Raw genomic sequence first — 18,283 nt, forward strand, 5'->3', positions numbered from 1 at the left:
CTTAAAAGCCGGCCCGGATTGGAACCGGCAGATGGATAGTCCGGCTGGCTATGATGTATTGTATGCCACAGTGCAGTCTTATTTTTCTTTGACTATATAAACCTTTAAGGTTAAACCTTCTCTGGACTCCTGTGGATATTGTACAGTAATATTAGAATGAAGCGGTCTACTCATGACTCCAGACAGCAGCAGCGTCACAAGTGTATGATATTGATGGTTGTTATTTTGCATTTAAATCAGTGGAGCAGTTCCATGCATTTTCAGACCCAACCTGTGTAACAGCCATTCAATTGATTGCAATAATGGCTGTGCTTAAATGACGAGGTCTTGCACTTTGGAAAAGCGAATAGAGGCATGGACTATTTTCTAAAAGGTGACAAAATTCATAATGCTGAAGTGCAAAGGGACTTGGGAGTCCTAGTCCAGGACTCTCTAAAGGTAAACTTGCAGGTTGAGTCCGTAATTAAGAAAGCAAATGCAATGTTGTCATTTATCTCAAGAGGCTTGGAATATAAAAGCAGGGATGTACTTCTGAAGCTTTATAAAGCATTAGTTAGGCCCCATTTAGAATACTGTGAGCAATTTTGGGCCCCACACCTCAGGAAGGACATACTGGCACTGGAGCGGGTCCAGCGGAGATTCACACGGATGATCCCAGGAATGGTAGGCCTAACATACGATGAACGTCTTGAGGATCCTGGGATTATATTCATTGGAGTTTAGGAGGTTGAGGGGAGATCTAATAGAAACTTACAAGATAATGAATGGCTTAGATAGGGTGGACGTAGGGAAGTTGTTTCCATTAGCTGGGGACACAGCCTTTAGAACAGAGATACATACATAGAATTTACAGTGCAGAAGGAGGCCATTCGGCCCATCGAGTCTGCACCAGCTCTTGGAAAGAGCACCATACCCAAGGTCAACACTTCCACCCTATCCCCATAACCCAGTTACCCCACCCAACACTAAGGGCAATTTTGGACACTAAGGGCAATTCATCATGGGCAATCCACCTCACCTGCACATCTTTGGACTGCGGGAGGAAACCGGAGTACCCGGAGGAAACCCACGCACACACGGGGAGAATGTGCAGACTCCACACAGACAGACAGCCCAAGCCGGAATCAAACCTGGGACCCTGGAGCTGTGAAGCAATTGTGCTATCCACAATGCTACCGTGCTGCCCACGTAAATGTCACCACAATCCCAGAGGGCCAAAGGCTGTTCTCCCCTTTGAGGAACTGAGGGTTATCACAACTCAGACAAAGTTGAGAAGGCAGGGCCTTCATGAATAACATCAGCCGGTACGGGAATTGAACCCACACTGTTGGCGTCCCTCTCCACCATGAACCAGTCATCCAGCCAACTGAGCTAACTGATAGATGAGGAGAAACTTCTTCAGCCAGAGTGGTAGGTCTGTGGAATTCATTGCCACAGAGGGCAGTGGAGGCCGGGACGTTGAGTGTCTTTAAGACAGAAGTTGATAAATTCTTGATTTCTCGAGGAATTAAGGGCTATGGAGAGAGAGCGGGTAAATGGAGTTGAAATCAGCCATGATTGAATGGTGGAGTGGACTCGATGGGCCGAATGGCCTTACTTACGCTCCTATGTCTTATGGACAATTATTCAAAACAGCATCATTCCTTTTGTAGTTAGCCACACCTATCACCCAATCACAGGCAGCTTGCTTTAGCCTTGCCCCTTCTTTCCATGGCTGGGTACTTATTTAAAAGCTGCTCGAACCTGACATGTTAACTCTATTTCTCGCTCCACAGACACTGACTTGCTGAGTGTTTCCAGCAGTTTCTCTTCATCTTATGTATGGATGGTATCTGTTCAGAGATGGAGTTGCAGCAGCTGAAGTACCAAGAAGATGTAGAACTAAACAAACAGGAAGAGTAAGCGGGGCTGTGAAGAAACAGAGACACATAGACTGCTACACTAAAGGCAGAAAAATGCTCAGTCTTTCCTGATGGGGAAAATGTTTCACATGCCATGAACATTAAGTTGGTGCCTGAGTTACTGTTTCTGTCAAATCCTTCATTATTTAAGAAGCAAAGTTCTTCAATCTTCAAGGACAAAGCCATTCCATTCTACCTTACTGATGCTGTTGCATTAATACACTTCAGACAGACGGAAGAGATTTATATCAGCAGCAAGAATGTCCATGACCTCGTGGCAGCAATGTGGTGCTGCTGGTTGAGAAATTGGTTTGAAAGTGTCTGTTTTTTTGGGTGCTTCAAGTGCCCTCACAGAGCTCCATGCTATTTAAAAGAATAATTACCAGGTTAGTTTCTGGTTGCTTTCTTCTGGCTCTTTGATGCTTTTTATACTTATTTAAATTTGCCAAAGTTTATAGGGAGTGTTATGGCAGATGCTAAAGGACTTTAAAGATTTATGCTTTCAAACTTCTGCGCACAGATAAGTAAGTGTACACTAGCAGGTATTCCTGGTAGGATACAGCATGACTTGAAGCATGACTAGAGGCCATGCAGAAAAGGATACATTGCTGGAAGAGGGAGGTAGAGGAGGGGGAGAAAGGCTCTCAATATGAGGCCACATCCACCAAGCAGTTGCCCAGAGAGCAATTTCCCAACCTGAAGCTTAGTGAGGAACTTTGGGCGCGATTCTCCAAAATGGAGACTAAGTGTTCGCGCGTCGTGAACGCCGTCGCCTTTCACGACGGCGCGAAACGGGTGCGGGGACTACCGATTCTGTCCCCCACAGGGGACCAGCATGGCGCTGGAGCGGTTCACGTCGCTCCAGCCTCCTTTCCCGGCACCAAATGGGCGCCGCGCCAACCCACACATGCGCGGGGTACTTCTTCAACGCTCCGACCCCGAAGCAACATGGCGCGGGGGTTCTGGGGCCGGAAGCGGAACAAAGTAGGCCCGGGAGCAGAGAGGCTGGCCCGCCGAACGGTGAGCCCTGATCGCGGGACAGACCCCCACCCTCCGGTGAAGGAGCGCTTTTCCCCACCCCATAGGCCGCTCCCCGACCCATCACCCAGAGTTCCCGCCACCAGCGACCAGGGGTGAACGGCGCCGGCGGGACTCTGCCGTTTCCGCACGGCCGCGCGGCCCATCCGGGCCGGAAAATCGGCGGCCCAGCCTTGTACAGCGGCCCACGACTGGCGCCGCGCCAAACGCGGCGGCACAAATGGCACCAATTCTCCGCACCTCGGAGAATCGCGCGGCGGCGTCGGGGTGGCGTGGCGCGGTTGCGGCGATTTTCTGGCCCGGTGGGGCCCGGAGAATCGTGCCCATGTAGGCACTTCCCTAATGAGGTTCTCACTATAATCTTTAATCCGCTGCAGCTACAAACAGCAAATTCAGAACAGGGCAAAGATTGCCTTGCCTGTGAAGGTGACTGATAAACTTCTATGTATCTGGCTCATTCCACACAGGAGCTGGAGATATTAACAACAGTTTACAGTCTGACGTTAACTGTTGCATAAAAAGGTCACTATGATGCCTTCAATTCATTGACAGCTAACTACATTTCATTCTTGCTTGCTGAAAACAAGTGAGTGGTGCAAGCACGTGGCTTCTCCAGATCGCAGCCTTCCTCATGGTGCAGGATATGATTAACTATATGCATTTCCTTTTGCAGTACCGTGTATCAGCTCTGTTCTAATAGGTTCAGGAGGGAAATGGACATCTCTTTCAACTGGTCATACCACTTCACATTAAGCATGGGGCAAGCTAAGAAGGTAGGCCTCTGAACTATCGCAGCTGGTAGGAGGATTGAACCTATGTCGTCCAACTCGTGTGTGAACATAAGTAACAAATCAGGCAGATCTATGCCCAATATCCTGGAGGAATCATGGCACCTTCACTCTATGGCAGTCTGCTGTGTCACAGGAAAACAAAGTGTGCCTCCTGGGCAACAAGGGTTAACCCTGGTGCACCACCCATGAATAGGTGTGCAGCATGCATACAATAAATGCCACACTGCCACAGGAAATGTGACAGAGCAGGTGATTGTGATGCTAAAACAACACTTTTGTTGCCTGGCCTACTCTGAAGGTGCCCTGCAATACTCAACAGTGCAAGTATCAAGATTCATGGTGGTCTGCTGCATGCTTCTCAGCCTTGCCATCATGTGGATACAGCCCTCGTCACTAGGCAGATGGTGAGAAGCTGAGGAGTAGGATAAAGAAGAAAAAGAGGAGAAGGAAAAAGAAATGCAGTGGGAGTCAGGAAGCCCTTTGGACACTGAATTCTAAACCCATGATGCAGAAGCCTGCAAACACTCAGGCATTGGGCGGCTGTTTCTTATGTTGCAATGCAAGCCGCAACATCATCCATCAGATGCTGCATCATGGTTGGGTTCTCATGTTGCCATCATTTCCATGCTGGCAACGATGGGTTCCAAACTTTGTAAAAGCTCTGAGCCAAGTTGGTGCTGAACTCTTTCATCTTCCTTGATCTTGCACGCAAACGTTCTGACAGGATTCACAATGCACCAAGCATTTAGTTGTGCAAGGCCACCTGTGTTGAATCCATGTGTAATCTCGCCTTTTCAGCAAGCCAGCACCTACTCCAGCTAAAATACACCTTCCGTTGCATTACAGCTAATGAGCATTGACTAATCATGCATTGTGATCCCATTTAGATATCTATCGATGAAAGACCATGCTAAACATGGAGCTGCAATTCATCATAACAAAACTTACAGGTGTGGATTTTCTATTATGCAGTGGCACCTCAGACCCGACCACAACTGCAACCACTTTTTTGCTGAGCTGAGCTCATTTTCCATCCACAGCAGGTTCCCAGTGGTAGTTAAGCCATTATGATGGCATCTGCCAGTCCCATTGTTAATCTGGGCCTTCCCACTCTGAATGGTCCTGAAAATCATAGTGAGAATGATGCATGTCAGGAATATCTGCTAGGAATGAGGGCCTGCAGCATTTACACACTGAAAGTCGGGCAGGGATGGCCTATTGGTGTGTAGGGCAAGGAAATCCAGGTTGGGCAGGGCGCCAATGGTAAGCCTCACACTTCTTCATTTTATAATTGATATCTCGCCTGATCTCTGCTGAGATAGTGGAGGAATGTCCAGTCCGCATTTTCTTTCATAAATAATGTGATATACAAGTACTTTGCTAAACTTTCTTTTTATCACTTCATATTCCATTGAAGTGCAGTAATACAAGCATGTTGCAGCACATTTGTATTACTGTCAATAATACAAAATTAACATACCTTTTAAAGGTAACAGAAAAAGCACCGAGATTTTCAAACCATCCAATCTTGGCTGAAAATTAATCACATCTCCTCTCTTTTACATTGTAAAAAATCCCATCGCATTTCTCCAAGGCCTGATGAACACTGAAGCAGCTTTACTCTTTACAGTTAAAAAAAATGATTAATTGGCTGAGGAGTCAGAGAATGTATTGATGCTGATATTATAACGTATTACAAGTGACAGGCAGCATTCCAGCCAGCAATCGTGTTAATAAATAATGGCTGCATTGTGTTATTTGCTAAAGCCATAAAGAGTTGCTTTACATGGTTCAAGAGAATTCAAAATCTACTGGGTGCATTTTGTTTTGTGCACGTTTAACCAAGCCAGACAGATAAAAGACACTAGAGACTTCAACACTCCACAGCATGATTACTGAGTTTCGACCGATTTAAGCTCATTAAGTGCATGGATCAGTGGCTTTGCTACAGGTGTGATAGAAATGATCCCGAAGCAAAATGCTGTAGATACTGGAAATCTGCAATAAAAACAGAACAGAAAATGCTGGAAACACTTTCCCAGCTTATGTGACTTTGAGAATATTTGTACCAAAATTACTAGTATTTGACAAGTGACCTGGCTTGGGATGGTCCGAATGAATTGATTGTTTTTGGCATTCAACTGTGTTGCACAAAAGGAACGAGAGAGAAAAAAAAAGTCTTGGGCTGGGATTTTCCAGTCCTTCCTGCCAGTTGTATCTTCCAGCACCGCTGAAGGCAATATCCCGTGGCAGGTTCCCCCGTGGCACGGCTAGCGAGCAACATAAATGGCCACTGACTTTGACGAACCAGAAGATCCTGCCGGTGGCCAATGGCGAGCTGCCTCTGCCACTGGAAAACAGGCTGTGGGGAGGCCGAAAAATCCCAGCCGTACATTTGTCTGGTGCCTTTCATGACCACAGCATGTCTCAAACCACTTTATAGCCTATGAAGTGCTATCATTACAGAAAGTGAAAGATGGCGCCGGAGCGCGGTGACTCTGCAAGCTCTCCCCCACAGAACCTCTTCTTACTTATTTTATAACCGTTCAAAACTTTTAAACCTTAACCAATACATTCTCTGACCTTGTTCTTTTACATTTACTTACAGGTTTGGAGATAGAACATAGAACATTACAGCGCAGTACAGGCCCTTCGGCCCTCAATGTTGCGCTGACCTGTGAAACCACTCTAAAGCCCATCTACACTACTCCCTTATCGTCTATATGTCTATCCATTGACCATTTGAATACCCTTAATGTTGGCGAGTCCACTACTGTTGCAGGCAGGGCATTCCACGCCCTTACTACTCTCTGAGTAAAGAACCTGCCCCTGACATCTGTCTTATATCTATCTCCCCTCAATTTAAAGCTATGTCCCCTCATGCTAGACATCACCATCCGAGGAAAAAGGCTCTCACTGTCCACCCTATCCAATCCTCTGATCATCTTGTACGCCTCAGTTAAGTCACCTCTTAACCTTCTTCTCTCTAACAAAAACAGCCTCAAGTCCCTCAGCCTTTCCTCATAAGATCTTCCCTCCATACCAGGCAACATTCTGGTAAATCTCCTCTGCACCCTTTCCAATGCTTCCACATCCTTCCTATAATGCTCCGACTCCCGTGAACCGACCCACATGATCCGGCACAGCCCCACCCGACCTGGAAGCGGAAAAGACCCGAAGAGTGCCCGACTCGGCTTCCGAAGTGCCCAACCTGGCTTCTGAAACGGAAATGAGGGAAACACGCCGGTCTGCAGGTGAGACTGAAGCAATGTGGTTTCAAGTCTTCTCTCCCCAACATATTCCTGGCAAACATCGAAGTGAGCGAAAACAAACTGTACAAACTTAATGTTAGACAACCTCTCAGAGGTAAATGACATGGCTCACTCCTGACTCACTGGACTGTGCCATATAACCTGAGGGATGGATCGCACGGCATCCTCTGGCAAGGCAAAGGGTGGAGGGGTTTGCCTCGTCAACTCCTTCAGCTGCGCAGACAGGGATACCCTGGGTCTCGAATACCTGATTGTGAAGTGCCGCCCATACTACCTACCATGGGAATTCACTTCTGCCATCGCAACAACGGGCTACACCCCAACCCAGGCGGAAGTGAAGGAGACGCTTAATGAATTATACACTGCCATAAATAATAGTGAAAAAGAATACCCGGAGGCCATGTTCATCGTGACCAGGGACTTCAGCCAGGCCAACCTCAAGAGTGTACTGCCAAAATTCCACCAAAGCATCTCCTGTCCCACAAGGGGCCTTAACATGCTTGACCATTGCTACACAAACATCATGAGTGCCTATCACTCCATCCCCAGACCATATTTTGGAAAATCGGACCACAAGACGGTGCTCCTTCTCCCGGCATATAAGCAGAAACCTAAGTGGGAGATTCTAGTTAAGAAGGTTGTGCAATGCTGGTCCGACGCAACGGAAGAGCTCATATTCGACTGCTTGGAGTCAGTGGACTGGTCCATATTCAAGAACTCAGCGGCCAACCCAGACAGGTATGCCACTACTACCACGGACATCATCAGTAAGTGTGTCGAAGACTGCGTCCCAAAGAAGATAGTATGCGCATTCCCCAACCAGAAACCAATGTTTAACCAGGAGATCAACTCCTTACTGAAGTCCCAGGTCTGAGGCATTCAAGGCAGGTGCCCCTGACCAATACAAGAAATTTAGGTACGACATCTGTGAGGTACCCTCAATAATGATGCTTAGAGATTAAACTGTAAAGAAGGCTTTATTAGGCTAATAACTGTGCTACAGATATGGACGAGAGCTGACTGCTATACAGACCATGAGGCAGGCCTTTATGTATGGCTCCCAGATGGGCGGAGCCAGAGGCGGAGTCCCCAGGATTCCAAGCCTGGTCTTAAAGGGGATATCACCTTACATGATGATAAGGCAGTAACCGTTCATCACAATCTGCAAAGCCATCAGGGACGCCAAGAGACAATACCAGACTAAGCTAGAGTCCCAGACTAACGTCACAAAATCATCGAATTTACAGTGCAGGAGTCCATTCCTCGAGTCTGCACCGACTCTTGGATAGAGCACCCTACCCAAGCCCACACCTCCACCTTATTCCCTCAACCCAGTAACCCCACCCCACCTTTTTGGACACATGGGGCAATTTAGTATGGCCAATCCACCTAACCTGCAATTCTTTGGACTGTGGGAGGAAACCCACGCAGACACGGGGAGAACTCTGCACAGACAGTGACCCAAGCCGGGAATCGCATCTGGGACCCTGGAGCTGTGAAACAACTGTGCTAACCACTGTGCTATCGTGCTGCCCAAATGAACTCTCACCGGGTGTGGTAAGGCTTAAACAATATAATGGGCTACAAAGCAAAGCCGAATAGAATCTCTGGCAACAGAGCACCACACCCCAATGAACTCAATGCATTCTATGCACATTTTGAGCAGAAAGTCAACAAACTATATTAACTGCCCCAACAGCCTCGGACACACCCATACCTACCATCACAGCCTCAGACGTTAGATCGGCCTTCTCGAAAGTGAAAGTGAACCCATGGAAAGCAACGGGTCCAAGCAGAGACCCTAGTCGTGCACTCAGATCCTGCGTGGACCAATTGTTGGGTGTGTTTGCAGACATCTTCGACATCTCCCTATTTCGTTCCGAGGTTCCCACCTGTTTTGAGGTTTCCACCTGTTTCAAGAAGATTACAGCGGTGCCAAAGAAGAACCAGGCAACGTGCCTCAACGGCTAACGACGGGTGACTCTGACATCTATTATTATGAAGTGCTTTGAGAGGTTGGTCATGAGACATATCAAGTCCATCTTTCCAGAATGCCTTAATACACTGCAATTCACCTACTGCCACAAGCGGTCTACAGCAGATGCTATCTCCCTGGCTCTACACTCAACCCTGGAGCATGTCGACAACAAGGACTCCTACATCAGACTCCTGTTCATTGACTACAACTTCACCTTCAACACCATAATCCCAGCCTAGTTCATACCAAACTCCAAAACCTAGGACTCGGCTCCTCCTTCTCCAACTGGATCCTCGACTTCCTGACCCACAGACCACAATCAGTAAGGATAAACAACGACAGCTCCACGATAGTCCTCTATACAGGGGCACCGCAGATGTTGCAGCCTTCGCCTCGTTGATCGTCCGAAGGGGGATCCTGTTAGGGTGGAGGTCAACCTCTCCACCCTGTGCCGTGGCGGGGGGACCTGCTGGAATTCTTAACACTTCAAAAGGTCAAATTTGAACTGAGGGGAAGGATGGAGGGGTTCTACAATTCATGGGCGTTATTTATTATGCACTTTCGAGAATTGGATCACATCGAACATTGGGGGGGCTGCTGGGAGAGTTTGGGGGAGAGGGATTGTATGTGTTAATGGTGACTATGGGTGGTTCCTGATTCCTTTTTGTCATTTGTTTATGTTAACATGCGGGTTAATGTTTGGGGTTTGGTGGGAGGATGGGATCGTTGTTATTGATATGGGAATTGACATTACATTTGTTACTGTTTATTGTTGGGTGCAAATTTGGGAGAAAATGTGTAAAAGGAAGAGAATAAAAATATATATTTTTTTAAACTGTGGCAAAATTCAGCTCCAACTCCATCTACAAGTTTGTTGATGACACGACCGTAGTGAGTCAGCGCACCAAAGAAAGCATCCTACCTGGCTGCATCACAGCCTGGTATGGCAACTGCTCGGTCCAAGATCATAAGCAATTAAAGAGAATTGTGAACACAGCCCAGTCCATCACGCAAACCCGCCTCCCATCCCTTGACTGTGTCTACACCTCCTGCTGCCTTGGGAAAGCAGACAGAATAATCAAAGGCTCCTCCCACCCAGGATATTCTCTCTTCCATCGGGCAGAAGGTACAAAAGTTTGAGAACATGCATCAACAGATTCAAAAACAGCTTCTTCCCCACTGTTACTCCTGAATGACCCTCTTATGGACTGAACTGATTCTCCACACATCTTCTCTATCATGTAGCACAACACTCTGTGTGTTTCATCTAATGTCTATGTCTACGTATTTACATTGTGTATTTATCGTATGTCCTATGTTTTTCATGTATGGAACGATCTGCCTGGACTACGCAGAACAATACTTTTCAGTGTACCTCGGTACATGTGACAATAAATCTAAATATATCACCATTCCTTCAATGTCACCAAGTTTAAATCCTGGAACTCCTTCCCCAACAATACTGTGGGTGTATCTAGCAGTTCAAAAATGCAGCTCACCACCACCTTCTCAAGGGCAATGGAGATGGGCAACAAATGCTGGCCTAGCCAGTGATACCTACATCCTGTGAAAACATTTTAAAAAGTGGTTGAAATAATTAAGTCATCTGATTGGCATTTAAAGGGGTAATTTTAATCTAACTTATCTGATGTTCATTGATGAGATCATGCTGTGGACCCATTTTATACCCAGCTGGTTTTCCTTTCATTGAAGTCAAACATGTGCTTCACCAACTCCCATCAGTTTCCCAGTGGACTCTCCTTGCTTGACTCCTAGCTGATGTGACTTAATGGATGTCAAATTAAAATTCATAATGATACCTGTTTAGTTCAATTTTTATGTACATACAATATGCACAGTGGAGATGTAGGTGTACACACGTACGTGCAAACACACATGCGTACACATTATTTCTCATGATAAGCACCTCTTCACCACAGCAATTTATTTCCCTTTTCTTGCTGATATTTGCTCTTAGTGGTTGAGAATTGGTTTCACATTTAACTAAAACAAACAAGGATTTCAGACCTATCATGAGATTAATAAAGTTGATTAATTGATTTGCATTGCAAAGAAAAAACATGGGAATGTACTTGATTCAAAAACATCATTGTGTATATATATATATATATTTCATACATATATATACGGCTAATTAACCTTCTTTCCTGTAGTTACAAACTAAACTAGCCAGGGTCCTATTAATTTCAAGAGCTTGTTCAATAAATAGGATCTAATTGAATATTGGACAGACTTGCAGGGCTGCAGCAACTGCTCCTGATACTATCTTTCCTAATTTAATATTTAAGGAATGAGAAGTTTTATTGGGGAAATTCACGGTCTTCTCTGGTAAGCCAGACAGAGAAGTTGACACCCACTATAGAACTTGTCCTGTTTTCAGTCTGTTTATTACAAAGGAATAAAAAGTGGGTGAGCTCTATTACATGGAGGTGACCCCGCCAGATTTCTGGCAAGGCGGGGAAGACAAATATTGACCCCCATTATGCTTCTTCTTCTGGTGTATTTAGTTCCACATGTAAAATTATAGAAAACCGCTTTTACTAAAGTATTATTAAAAGAATTTTCAGAATTCCCAATTCATCCAAGGAATCTGAGAATTTGAATTTGCAATGTTGGGTTGGGAGGAGAATGGGGGGAGGGGGGGGGGGGATGACTGTAGTGGGGGAACCCCGGACACTCACAAGCACTTATATCTTTTCTCCAGGATTCCCACCAAACATGCATCAAAGTTATGACAGGCATGCAAGAGCATCTTTTGGAAGCTAGTCTTTAACCTTACACATAGAGCTAAATTATTTTATGTACATTCATCTCTTTGAAAGTTGCACCAAATAATATTCAATGTCTGTAAAGTGAAAAGTTTGTAATTCTGCATCTGCAGTATTCGGCTTTTCGAATGATCTGTAAGGCCTCGTCCTGCACTGTTTGTTTTAGACACGTCGATACGTTGCACTTTGGGCCTTGGTCCTTCATTAGTTTAATAAAGACTTGATTTTATGTAGCATTGTTCATGACCACTGGATGTTCCAAAGCATTTTACAGCGAAGTACTTTCATTGAAGTGTAGTGGCTGTGTAATGTAAGAAAGATAGCAACTAATTCAGTCAGCAAACTGCCACAAATTGCAATCTGATAATGACCAGATAATCTGTTTTTTATTATGTTGATTAAGGGATAAACATTGGCCAGGACACTGGGGATTTTGTGAAAGGGAAATCATGTTTATTAATTTACTCGATTTCTTTGAGGAAGCAACAAGCAATGCGGTACAGGGAAACTTTTGCATGTGGCATACAGAGATTTCCAAAATGCATCTGACAAGGTGCCACATCAATGGTAACTACATAAAATAAGAGCTCATGATGTAGGGGGTAACATATTAGCATGGGTAGGAGATTGGTTAGCTAACAGGAAACAGAGAGCAGGTATGAATGCGTTCCTTTTGGGTTGGTAACATGTAATGAGTACAATGCAACCAGGATCAATGCTTGGGCCTGAACTATTTGCAATCTATATTAATGGCCTGGATGAAAGGGCCAAATGTATGGTTACTAAATTTGCTGATGGCAATAAGATAGGTAGGAAAGTAAGTTGTTAAGAGGACATATGGAGTCTGCAAAGGGATCTAGATAGGTTAAGCGAGTCAACCAAAATTGGCAGGTGGAGGACAATGAGGGAAAATGCAAACTTGTGCAATTTGGTAGGAAGAATAAGAAAACAACATATTATGTAAATAGGGAGAGACTGCAGAAATCTGAGGTACAGAGGAATCGGTGTGACCTGGTACATAAACTGAAAAAGGTTAATATGCAGGTGAAACAAGTGATTAGGAAGGCAAATGTAATGTCATTTATTGCAAGGGGAATTGAATGTAAAAGTAGAGATGTTTTGATTCAGTTGGTTAGGATAATCGTGAGATCACATCTAGAGTATGGTGTACAGTTTTGGTTTCATTATTTAAGAATTGACGCAATTGCAAGTAATTCATAAAGGTTCACTCAACAAATTCCTGGGATGAGGAGGGTTATCTATGAGGAATAGTTGGACAGGTTGGACCTGTATCAATGGCGTTTAGAAGAATGAGAGGCGATCTTATTTAAACCTATAACATTGTGAGGGGACATGACAGGGAGGATGCTAAAAGGTTGTTTTCCCTTGTGAAAGAGACCAGAATGAGGGGACAACAGTTTAAAAATAAGGGGTCTCCCATTTAAGACAGAAATGAAGCAAAATGTTTTCTCCCAGAGGGTCATGAGTCTGTTGAAATCTCTTCCCCAGAGGGAAGTGTAGGCAGAGTCATTGAAAATTGTTAGGACAGGGTTTGATAGATTCTTGATTGAAAAGGGAATCAAAGGGTATAGAGGATAGACAGGAAAGTGGAGGCCAAAATCAGTCCAACCATGAGCTCATTGAATGACAGAACAGGCTGGAGGGGCCAATTGGCCTAATCTTGCTCCTAATTTGTGTATGTATGCCTATGCTAATTTGCTAACTCCCTTAATCTTCTTCAATATAGTGCCATGGAACCTTTCCCACCCACACGAGCAGACAGATGGGGCTTCAGTTCAATGTCACATCTGGGGCGAAATTCTCCGGAAACGGCGCGATGTCCACCGACTGGCGCCCAAAACGGCACAAATCAGACGGGCATCGCGCCTCCCCAAAGGTGCGGAATGCTCCGCATCTTTGGGGGCCGAGCCCCAACCTTAAGGGGCTAGGTCGGCGGCGGACGAATTTCCGCCCCGCCAGCTGGCGGAAAAGGCCTTTGGGGCCGCTGACAGCTTCCCACGCATGCGCAGTGGAGGGAGCCTCTTCTGCCTCCGCCACGGTGGAGACCGTGGCGGAGGCAGAAGGGAAAGAGTGCCCCCACGGCACAGGCCCGCCCGCGAAACGGTGGGCCCCGATCGCGGGCCAGGCCACCGTGGGGGCACCCCCCCCGGGGCCAGATCGCCCCGCGCCCCCCCCACCAGGATCCCGGAGCCCGCCCGCGCCGCCTTGTCCCGCCGGTAAGGTAGGTGGATTAATTTACGTCGGCGGGACAGGCATTTTAGCGGCGGGACTTCGGCCCATCCGGGCCGGAGAATCGAGCGGGGGGGCCCGCCAACCGGCGCAATTCCCGCCCCCGCCGAATCTCCGGTGCCGGAGACTTCGGCAACCGACGGGGGCGGGGGGTCGGAGAATCTCGCCCCTGAAACGCATTGGCTGGATTCTCCGTTTCTGAGACTAAGTGTTGACGCCAGCTCAGAATTCGTGGATCATCACGACAGCAAAACTGGCACCGAACCTGGACTGATTCAGCGACTGTGGCGGGGCTAGTACCGGCCTCCATGTGGAACACAATCGATTCCAATGAAAAACGGTGCGGGATTCGACGGGTCTGTGATTGACACTTGGGAGGCTGACAAGCTGCAGCTGCATTTCCAAATTACAATCCCCACACACACTCATCCCAACCAACAAGATGACATGGCACTGGCTGTGCTGGTGCTCGCCATATAGCTGATGGGTTGGCTGGGACCAGAGGGCATCTGGGGTGGGGGGTAGCCTGGGGGGGACACCCATATGATCCGTGGCCCTAAGTTCACAGTGGGCTGTCAATGGCGTGCACAGCTGCATTGCTGCCTTTACGGCTGCTGCAATGGTGTTCCGTGCCCGTCCACAGACTCCCGTTTCACGATTTTTAAAAGCACAAGTGAATCGCGTCGTCGGGAACTCAGCCCATCAGAGGCAGGAAATCGCAGAGGCCCTGGAGAATACCGGGTCAGGCCCGCTAAGGATATGATATATGACAATGATATTTAATGGTGCTAACTGTACGTGTGTTCCGGACCGCATTGACGCTGATGTCGAGGTGATGAAGAATTGCGATTTGACATCAAATCGACGCCCGCCGTGGTTCTGGCGCCAGAACCGATTCTCCGCCCAATCAGATTTCCCGATTTCGGCATCGCACAACGGAGAATCCCACCCATCTCCTCTGGCAATCCATCAGTACAGCCCTGACATTTGTGCTAAGGTGTTGATGCAGGACTTAAACCCAGAACCTTGTGATTGAGAGGTGAATGTACGACCAACGACTTTCTCTAAACAAGAGGAGTCAATTGCATCTCCCATAACATTGAAACATTACTCTGTTGCATGTAGCAAACCACCTCCTTCCCGAATAAGTTTTCTGTAGTGTTACTATGAGTCATGAGAATGTCGCTTTAAGAAATGGATGTTTATTACTGCAGTGATGTCAGAGAGTGGGTGGAACTGGGCTGTCTGTCAGTTTTTAACATTCGTTTTAGGCTGTTTGCTGCAGGGTATGTTTTAGTTTCGTTTTCAGTGTTGGAGCTGAAGCCAGACCAAACAGATGTACTGCTGTTCTCTCTGCCATCAAAAGACTATCTCTTGATCATTTGGTGAATTCAGAATTATAAATGTTGCATAAGAACATAAGAGCTAGGAACAGGAGTAGGCCATCTGGCCCATCGAGCCTGCTCCGCCATTCAATGAGATCATGGCTGATCTTTGTTGACTCAGCTCCACTCTCCGGCCCGTACACCATATCCCCGAATCCCTTTATTCTTTAGAAAGGTATCTATCTTTTTCTTAAAAACGTTTAAAGAAGGAGCCTCAACTGCTTCACTGGGCAAGGAATTCCAGAGATTCACAACCCTTTGGGTGAAGAAGTTCCTCCTACGCTCGGTCCTAAATCTACTTCCCCTTATTTTGAGGCTATGCCCCCTAGTTCTGCTTTCCCCGACCAGTGGAAACAACCTGCCCGCATCTATCCTATCTATTCCCTTCAGAATTTTATATGTTTCAATAAGATCCCCCCCGCATCCTTCTAAACTCCAATGAGTACAGTCCCAGTCTACTCAACCTCTCGTCATAATCTAATCCCCTCAACTCTGGGATCAACCTAGTGAATCTCCTCTGCACTCCCTCCAGTGCTAATATGTCCTTTCTCAGGTAAGGAGACCAAAACTGAACACGATACTCCAGATGTAGCCTCACCAACACCTTATACAATTGCAGCATAACCTCCCTAGTCTTGAACTCCATCCCTCTAGCAATGAAAGACAAAACTCAATTAGCCTTCTTAATCACCTGCTGCACCTGCACACCAACTTTTTGCGACTCGTGCACCAGCACACACAGGTCCCTCTGCACAGCAGCATGTTTTAGCATCTTACCATTTAAATAATAATCCATTCTGCTGTTATTCCTCCCAAAATGGATAGCCTCACACTTGGCAACATTGAATTCCATCTGCCAGACCCTAGCCCATTCACCTAACCTATCCAAATCCTTCTGTAGACTTCCGGTATCCTCTGCACTTTTTGCTTTACCACTCATCTTAGTGTCGTCTGCAAACTTTGCCACATTGCACTTGGTCCCCAACTCCAAATCATCTATGTAAATTGTGAACAACTGCGGGCCCAACACTGATCCTTGAGGGACCCCACTAGTTACAGGTTGCCAACCAGAGAAACACCCATTTATCCCCACTCTCTGCTTTCTGTTAGTTAACCAATCCTCTACCCATGCTACCACTTTACCCTCAATGCCATGCATCTTTAGTTTATGCAGCAACCTTTTGTGTGGCACCTTGTCAAAAGCTTTCTGGAAATCCAGATATACCACATCCATTGGCTCCCCGTTATCTACTGCACTGGTAACGTCCTCAAAAATTCTACCAAATTAGTCAGACACGACCTACCCTTTATGAACCCATGCTGCGTCTGCCCAATGGGACAATTTCCCTCCAGGTGGCCCGCTATTTCCTCCTTAATGATAGATTCCAGCATTTTCCCTACAACCGAAGTTAAGCTTACCGGCCTATAATTACCCGCTTTCTGACGACCTTTTTTTAAACAGTGGTGTCACGTTTGCTACTTTCCAATCCTCTGGGACCACCCCAGAGTCTAGTGAATTTTGATAAATTATCACTAGTGCGTTTACAATTTCCCTAGCCATCTCTTTTAACACTCTGGGATGCATCCCATCAGGGCCAGGAGACTTGTCTACCTTTAGCCCCATTAGCTTGCCCAATACTGCCTCCTTAGTGATTACAATCATCTCAAGGTCCTCACCTATCATATCTTTATTTCCATCAGTCACTGGCATGTTATTTGTGTCTTCCACTGTGAAGACTGTAATGAATGTAAACCTAATGCGCTTCTGTTGAAAGGTGTTTTAAGTCTTATGGATGTTAAAAAGGAAAGCTTAAAGGTTCACTTAGTGTTGTAGTCTTTGGGGGTTGTATTTGAATAATGGTTGCTAAGATGTTCACTGTATGTTTTTAAAAGGTTAACTTGAGTTCATAGAATAAACATTGTTTTGCTTTAAAAAATACTTTTCCATTTCTGCTGTACCACAGCTGTAGAGTGAGCCGTGTGCTCCCCATATCGCAATCTATTAAAAGTTGTGGGTCAGGTGAACTCCAGGATACACTTTGGGGTTCTCTAAACCCTGGCCCGTAACATAAGCAAAGTAAATTGTGGAAAATATATGATTTGGTACCTCTTGTATGCAATTATCAGAGAAATGTCAAAATAATACATTTTTAATTTACAGCATCCTTTGAAAGGAAACAGCTGTGTCCTGGATTTACTGTTTATTTTTGCGTCGTCTCTAAAGGGTAAATGCAATAATGTCAGTGTCTAATGTATTTATAGTATCAGCTCCGATAATAAACTATCTGTTGATAATAGCCTCCTGTTACAGCAATTTCTCTCCTGTATCCAGGTAATGTTCATTAACATCAAGAGAGCTTCAAAGCAAGATGACATGAGTCATAATGATTGCATCCATTGTAATCTGTTTTGCATTAACATAGAACTTTCAAACACTCTACACAGATTATTTTTGTAAATAAAAGTGCTTACCATCATGATTTGGGTTTCCTAATGTCCAAGGCTCATCGGAGTCGAAGTGCGTGTCACCCCCAATGCCAGGTCCAGGGAAATAAGCATGTGCAAGGAAGCCCCCCTCTCCATCAAAGGGTGAGCTGTCACCATGGAAACCAGAAGCAAACATAATTGTAATGTCCACATCCCTCTTCTTGTTTTCCAACTCCACGTATGGTATTTCTTCAAATGTCAGGGGCGTTACATTCTGCCACACATCAAAGGCACGGCGTATCGCTCTGTGAGTTTCTAATTTTCCTACTTTAGGAGTGAAGTTCTTAATGCTGTGGGTGAAATCAGAAAGCAAATGGTAACCTTGATGAAAAGGGTTCGGGCCTGTGGCATTGCTAAACCAGAACAGCATTTTATTTTATTCCTCGGGGCCA

General features: G+C 45.9%; 1 protein-coding gene across 4 annotated transcripts in view; it reads right to left on the reverse strand.

Moving 5' to 3' along the window:
- LOC140385628 (matrix metalloproteinase-16-like) overlaps positions 1-18,283 on the reverse strand; it is a 374,928-nt gene that overhangs the window by 204,984 nt on the left and 151,661 nt on the right. For all 4 annotated transcript variants that reach the window (XM_072467962.1, XM_072467961.1, XM_072467964.1 and 1 more), the window contains one exon: positions 17,877-18,181. In XM_072467962.1, coding sequence (XP_072324063.1) covers positions 17,877-18,181 — 305 coding nt within the window. The remainder of the gene's footprint in view (positions 1-17,876; positions 18,182-18,283) is intronic.

This window comes from Scyliorhinus torazame, chromosome 11 (assembly GCF_047496885.1).
Source record: "Scyliorhinus torazame isolate Kashiwa2021f chromosome 11, sScyTor2.1, whole genome shotgun sequence".
Classification (NCBI taxonomy): Eukaryota; Metazoa; Chordata; class Chondrichthyes; order Carcharhiniformes; family Scyliorhinidae; genus Scyliorhinus; species Scyliorhinus torazame.